We start from the raw sequence: 7,453 nt of genomic DNA, 5'->3' as shown, positions 1-7,453 counted from the left end.
TAATTTATGGAGAAATCCTTTTCAGACAGTTCCTTTCATCTTGGCTAGTTTTCAAGGAGGAAAAGAACAAAGTCTCTAAAGAAATATTTCTGGAAATCAGTTCTGAAATAAAAAAAGCTTTAACCTAGGAGATTTGCATTATGCATAAGAAGAAAAAGCCCAATGCTTACTTTTCAAAATGAAAAAAAAAAAAATTATTCAATCACAACAAAAGTTAGGGTGAAAGGGAAACTGGGCAGGCCTTAGTAAACCCAGTTAAAGAGTTTCTTGGATTTCAACTTATTTCCTGGAATCACAGATATATGCTAATTGTAGAGGCAGCTGGTATAATACATAAACATCAAAGAGACCCGATGGGACTGAAAAATCTTTCATGTGATTTTATATGAATTTTCTTTAAAGAAAGAAAACTCAAAGAATGAAGATAGAAATGGAAACAAAACATATCTAAGTCCATGTAAATCAGGAAAAAGGGGCTTTGATGTATAAACTAAAAATCCCACGTACGCAGCAGGGATTGCATCTCAGACTACAAACATGGATTACATACATGTTTATGTAAAGTTAAATCAGTTCATATATTACACCTGACAATTCAAACAGGAAATTTCTTGAGAGAGGTGGAAGAAGGTGCTACTTTCTCAGCTCCTCAGGTACCTGTCCTTTTCCCAGACTGGTTGATAGTTTTTGCACAGCAGTCAACAGCATGGTAGATGAAGGGATAAAGTTTGGTATCTGGTCCAGAGGTGGAACAGTTTCTGCAGTCTTCATTGTAATATCGTAGCAACAGCTTATATACTTCTCCTGGAGAGGAAAACCAATTTACACATTAAGATATATAGGTGAAAAAAATGGTAAGAAAACACTCATTTTATCTTAATCAAAACAGCCTATAAAATTTGGCATTTGAAATAAACATGAATTTCACATGCTTGGAATGATTTCCTGACATAAAGCTAAATAATCTAAAAGCATTACTTTAAGCCAGTTAACAGCTCATATTTAGAACAGGCTATATACATGGCACCTGTCTTGTTTTGAAACTTCATGGCAACCCTAACAACATCCTTGGCCCCCCAAGGTACTGAAGTCTTTCAAGTCTAGCTAAAATACATGGTATGAGCACACTGGCATATGTAATAAATACCACTCAGAATGAGGCCTCTTAAGTTTGCATTTACCCTATCTTCCCTCTTTTTGTTTTCTGCACACACCAAAGTAGAAACTTTGGTGTCTTTACCTTATTTTAAAACTGACATACTTATTCAAGACTATAGATTCAATTTTGAGAAGAAAAGGACTCTGCTGGTGTTTACTCACTAGGAGCTTCTCTCTTAAAGCTATTATCTACATTTCTTCTGACCCAACTGTGATCTATCCAGATTTACCAAGGGCTTCTACTGGGAGATGTATAACTCAAGGTATCAAGTGTCAGGATGATCTTCTACTTACCAACAGTTAGTTTCCTCTCAGTAAGGAAGGCATGCATGCTGTAAATGTCTTTCATCAATTCTGAATCCCCAAAGGTGAAATAAACCACGTCACGTTCTGTTGCAGCAGCTGCCAGTATTTGTATTAAGGCTGTGTGGCAGAGAAAAGACAAAGCTCTATGTGATACTACTCATCAAGATATTTGTAGTGTTAGCCTAAACGTTGTCTTTTTTTAGCCATTAGTTAGCCCCTCTGACCTCCAGCCACCTTAAAAGTCTTGCAAATCAGCATGACCTTGTTAATCATCAAGAGCTGAAACAGCAATATAGTGCTTCTCATACTTGGCAGCCAAGACTTTCAGCAGCAAGACTGAGGTGAGAAAGATTTGTGGGCAACAAGATGGAAAGATGGATAGATGGTGACCTGAGGCGTCTTGCATTTGTACTAGCCACAGTTGGATTCTGCTGTTGATGACAGAAGAAAAAGCTGCTTGCTGAATTCAAACTGGAGCCTGGACTGAGTTGTGCCTTGGAATTGTTGGCTAAAACCTGGACTCATCTTGGATGATATGGAATATTCTTTGCCTTCCTCACTCTCCAACTTCCTTTGTAAATAAATCCCACTGTTGGGGTTTATAACTGTGAGCCAGCAATGAATAAAATAAGCCTTTGCTGTTGGTGGGGCTCTACAGGTACCATGGGGCTAAGCTACAGACTCTTTATCTGCCTTCTATTCTGGGGCAGTGAGGGGCTGTGTTATTCTTATTCTCTCTGGTCCTTTGCCTTCATGTAGTGTTTTCTAATCTTTAGAGACTATCTTTAGCTTTTTCCTGGTGTTCTACAGCTTTATCTGGTTAAAGAGGTTGTTGTTGTTCTGTGCTGTCGAGTTGCTTGTGACTCACAGCGACCCTATATACAACAGCTCTGAACCCTGCTCTAGCCTGAGCCAACCTTATTGTCTCTGACACACCTACGCCCAGTAACCCCAGTCAATGAGTCTTTAAGCTTACATCCTCACTCTTTAGCACTTTGTAGAGGGTCCTGACAGCACTTTCCCAGTGCAATTGATAACTTTGATTTCTGGCTGCTGGTACCAAGATTGCTGATTGTGGAGGCAAGCAAACGGAAGCTGTTAACAATCACAATCTCTTCATCTATTATGATGCTGCCAATTGGCCCAGTGGTGAGAATCTTTGTTTTCTTGATGTTGAGTGTCAATCCATACTGAAGGCTGTAGTCCTTGATGTCCTGCAGCAAGCACTTCAGGTCCTCCTCAGTTTCAGAAAGCAAGGTTGTGTCATCTACATAACACAGGTTGTTCATCAGTCTTCCTCCAATCCTGATGCTACATTCCTCCTCATAGAGCCCAGCCTCCCGGATGAACTGTTCTGCATACAGATTGAAAAGGTATGGAGATATGATACATCCCTGGCATATACCCTTACTGATTTTGAACCATGCAGTATTTCCTTGCTCTGTTCTGATGTCTGTCTCCTGGTCCAAGCATAGTTTTCGCAAAAGCACAATAAAGTGTTCTGGGATCCCCATTCTTCTCAGAGTTAGCCACAGTTTGTTGAGATCCATACAGTCAAACACCTTTGCATAGTCAATGAAACACAGAGAGACATTCTTCTGGTACTCTCTTTTTTCAGAAGCCAAGATGTAACATTAACTATAATATCCCTAGTACCACAGCGTCTTCTTAAATCCAGCCTGCACATCTGGCAGTTCTGTTGATGTGCTGTTCGTCATTTTTGGATAATTTTCAGCAGAATCTTGCTTTCATTTACTGTAATTGTTCAATAATTTCTGCACTCTGTCAGGTCACCTTTCTTTGCAATGGGAACAAATATGGATCTCTTCCAGTCACTTGGCCAGGTGGCTGTCCTTCAGATTTCTTGGCACAACTTGGTGAGTGCATCCAGGGCAGCATTTGTTTGTTGAAATATGTCAATTGGTAAGCCAATTCCTGGGGCCTTGTTTTTTTTACTAATTTCTTCAGAGCAGCTTAAACTTCTTTCATCACCACAGGCTCTTGCTCATACACTGTTTCATAAAATTCTCCTGTCAGTCAATTCTTTTTGGGTACAATGACTCTGTATACTCCTTCCATCTTTTTTTTAATGCTTCTTAGATGATTTGATATTCTGGATAAAACATCTTGAAGTATTGCAACACGAGTTTACACTCATTATACACATTATTAGAAATGGCAAGTACACTAGCATAAATCACCAAGTTGTGTGACTCTGCAGATATGTTTCTGAGATTATCATTAACTATAGAATTTTCACAAAGTGCTTTTTAGAGGTCACAAATTAAGAAAAGTGCATTTGAGCAAAACCAAGGCGTTGGTATTTTTTCTTATGTTAATCTGGAAGAAAATACTCTTTTTGGTTGTTTGGCCTGTTTTAATGAGATTGTTAATATCCTATATATCAAAAAAATTAGAATGAAGGAGGAATTGCTAAGCTACTGAAGTAAATTTTATTTCAAATGAATGACACATCTTTACTGAAGAGGAAAAAAAGAGAAAGGAGTATGTTTATTGGGAATACCTAACACAAGGAATTTATGAGCAAATTTTTTTTACTTTATACCCTTACTCTCGGGCATGGAGTAAAGAATTATAAACTTCCAACTCTTTTCACTAATATTATCATTTCTTCACTAGGTGAAGCAATTCTGAAACTGTTAAAATCCAAGACTGTAAAAGGGAGGGTACTGAGGCCAGGAATTCGGGTTTTCATTGTGGAGGATGGAGCATATACAAGCATGAAATGACAAAAAGGACTCTGTGAGTGAAGTGAAATCCAAGTTCATGTATACTTATGAAAATGTACACTTGTAGGAGCATGGACACACCTGCTCTCTATTTATTAACATGACTAGTTCCAGAGACCAGGTCATTATGGGAAATCAGTGCTAGGTCAGAGTTCATTGTACTCTGGTCTTTGGTGCACTTGTCCACCCCTCACCCTATGCCATTCACTGCACACTGAGTGCCCCTAGTGAGATTAAGATACCTACATGTGACAGGCACCCCTTCCTCACCTCAGAGTCACTGGGGTTAGGGGAGGTGGTGGTCAGGAGTTTGCTACTTGTCATAAGTCAGGGACCCTGCTTGTCTTCCTTCAGCCACACACTCAGGGTAATAACTCAATAGCACTTCACTCACTTCTTCCCACTGCCTGACAGTGAACCCTGTCCTCCATTTCCCCAGTCCCCACACAATCCCTTTTCCTCTCCTTTTCCACCAGCCTCACCACCCTCCTTAGCACCTTTGAGCCTTTATCTGGATTCATTCTGCCCACTGTAACCTCCTATCACCTTGCACCCTAGTTGTAGAAAATGCCTGAAGGCGTCCCATGGCTAGCTGGCTTCTGTCTGTAGTGTGACTAGGCTGTTCCCAGGGCCTCTAGTATATTAAATGACACACAATTGGTTTATTGTTCAGGGTGACATGTTCAGGCCCACAATGGCTCCACATGGGCACTGCCTAAGAACTTTTTTCCACTGAGTTAAATGTGAATTATGAGATAACAAGATAGTGCACAAATGAGGTTTATTTAAGTATGCCTCAACTAGCTTTATTTGCTAAAAGAGTTCAGGAGCAAAGAACATGCTTAGCATCCAAATTCCCTAATAGCATTCTTCATTAAAGGAACTGCATTCCCTGGGGAGATGGCTAGATAGGAAAAATACAAGCCAAATTCAGAACACTTTGTTATACCATAAAGTAAAGAAATGCTAAAAAAAATGATGGGAGATAAACTGATGGACTGAATCATAAATAACTAAAGAGGCAGGAGCAGGGGCTCTTGCCTTCACTAGACTGACTGGTAAATGTGGAGGTAGTGCTAGAATTGAAGTGTTATCCTTTTGCAAGCATCTTGGTAAATAATGGATCAGGCAGAAATCATTAATGGTGTTAAATCTAGGGATAAGTCTGTCTTAAAGTTTCTTCCCATAGATTACTTATTAGCTGTGAGCATACACACATGTCAAATCAACTCAATAACCCTACTGAGGAGACATGAAACAACATTTTGACTGGTGAACAAAATGTGCATCCTCATGTGGTGATATGGGCACATCTACAGATATGATGCCATGCTGAGGACCTACCGTCAGCTGTGTAGACTCTGACTGAGAATGCATAACCTTGCTCTGGTCATGCAGAAACATGGGAAAAATGAGGTCAATATATTCTTCTAAAACGTCAATGTTATGAAACACAAAGGCTGTGGAAAGACTTCTGATTAAAAAGTAGGCTAATGTGTCTTCTGGTGGCATAAATGGCTAAGCACTCAACTGTTAGCAAAAAGAATGATGGTTTCAACCCACAGCGAGATACCTCAGAAGACAGGCCTGGTGATATGCTTCTGAAAGCAGGTGTCCTTAAAAACCTCAGGGAGCAGTTCCGTTCTGCACAAACAGTGCCACCATGAGTTAGGAATCAATCGGACAGCAAAAAAAACCAAAAAAAAAAAACAAAACCAAAAACACAGGCGTATAATCCGGGAGGAAAAAGAAACTAAAACGCATTATCTGATCCTAGGCTAGATCTGTGGAATATGAATTATAACTTAGAAGAGTATTGTATATCATTGTACATTTAAAATTAGTAACTGTACTGTGTTCATGTAAGAAAATATTTTATTAAGAAATATAAAGTTCTTTAAAAAAAGGCTTTTTAGGAAAAATAGTTTGCATATGTATACATAGTATTGTTAGGTGCTATTGAGCTGGAACCCACACATGGCTGACCCTTCAGTAGGTTTTCAGTGTCTCTAAATCGCATGGGAGATGACTGCCCATCTTTCTCCCCTGGATCAATTGATGTATTTGAACTGCCTGCCTTAAAGTTGGCAGTGTAACTCCTTACCCACTAGACTACCAGAACTCCCTTATATATATACACAGAGAGGTGTAAATGTAAATTATTGGTAACATTTAATAAATTTGAGGTAATTTAAAAAAAAATGTTTCAAAAAAAGTAATTCTTTAAAAAATTCACTAGTAAATTTAAAATAATTGAGATTGCCTTGATTTAGGGGAAAAGTTTATGATATTGTAATAGAGGTAAGAGTCTAAAATACTCTCAGACTATTTCTTAATTTCTCAACTAATATTTATGGAGCATCCATAACATGTGAAGTGCCATGACTAGGCCTCATTAATCCCAGAATATTGGAAGTAATTAATCTCAAGATAGAAAAAAGTTTTCATTAAAACTGCACAGCCAACTTGTGTATACGTTAAAGCTTCAGGCTGCATAATTTTAAAAGGTTCCTAATTAACCTAAATGACATGTAAAAATGAAACTAATGAATTGTCCTCCTATATGGAGAGGTGTCCTTACCTTTTAGTAAAAATTTTACTTTAAGTATTTCCTATTTTAAAAATAAAAATGAAATGAAATGTCCTTTTAGTCCTATTTCTTCTTAAGTACAGAAATATTAGACTATTGGTCATATGCCCCTTATGACAATATACTATTCATAAAAACATCAGAAATTTATCTTAATAGAATCTATGTTTTAAAATGCTCCACAAATCATTCGAGTTACTGAAGAGTTTCTTGGCATTGAGCTTGATAGAGCTATCAAAGGGGCTAGATTTTATTCTAAAAACAAAAGCACAAAAGTCCTCAAAATCAAAATCACTGCCATCAACCCAGAGCTGACTAAGAGCTGACCTTCCATTGGGTTTGTGAGGCTGCACATAACAAAAGACTGTCCATTTTTTCCCCGTGGCATCACCAGAGAATCACGGCCTATGGGTTAGCAGCGTAACTCTCTACTGCCTACACCACTGGAGTTGTTAAATAAAAGTGCAAAGTAAGACCAATTCACATTATATAACTTTATAAGTGATATGAGGGGAGCTCTGGTGGCCTAGGGCAAGAAGCTGCAATGCAATCCCAGAGGCGCACGGTTCAAATCCACCAGATACTCTGCCGGGAAAGGAGGGACAATCTCCTCCTGTACCAGTCAGATCTGATTTGACGGTACACACAC

At 38.6% G+C, this 7,453-nt stretch overlaps 1 protein-coding gene across 1 annotated transcript in view; it reads right to left on the bottom strand.

Moving 5' to 3' along the window:
• Window positions 1–587: 587 nt before the first annotated feature.
• The window catches only part of PARG (poly (ADP-ribose) glycohydrolase), a 302,619-nt gene continuing 295,753 nt past the window's right edge, over window positions 588–7,453 (bottom strand). The window contains exons 17-18 of the mRNA XM_006897698.1: window positions 1,453–1,581; window positions 588–804 (exon numbers count right to left, since the gene is read on the bottom strand). Coding sequence (XP_006897760.1) covers window positions 650–804; window positions 1,453–1,581 — 284 coding nt within the window. The 3' untranslated portion in view covers window positions 588–649. The remainder of the gene's footprint in view (window positions 805–1,452; window positions 1,582–7,453) is intronic.

This window comes from Elephantulus edwardii, unplaced genomic scaffold (assembly GCF_000299155.1).
Source record: "Elephantulus edwardii isolate Elephantulus edwardi_28Jun2011 unplaced genomic scaffold, EleEdw1.0 scaffold00213, whole genome shotgun sequence".
Taxonomy (NCBI): Eukaryota; Metazoa; Chordata; class Mammalia; order Macroscelidea; family Macroscelididae; genus Elephantulus; species Elephantulus edwardii.
This window is presented reverse-complemented; position numbering and strand designations above follow the sequence as displayed.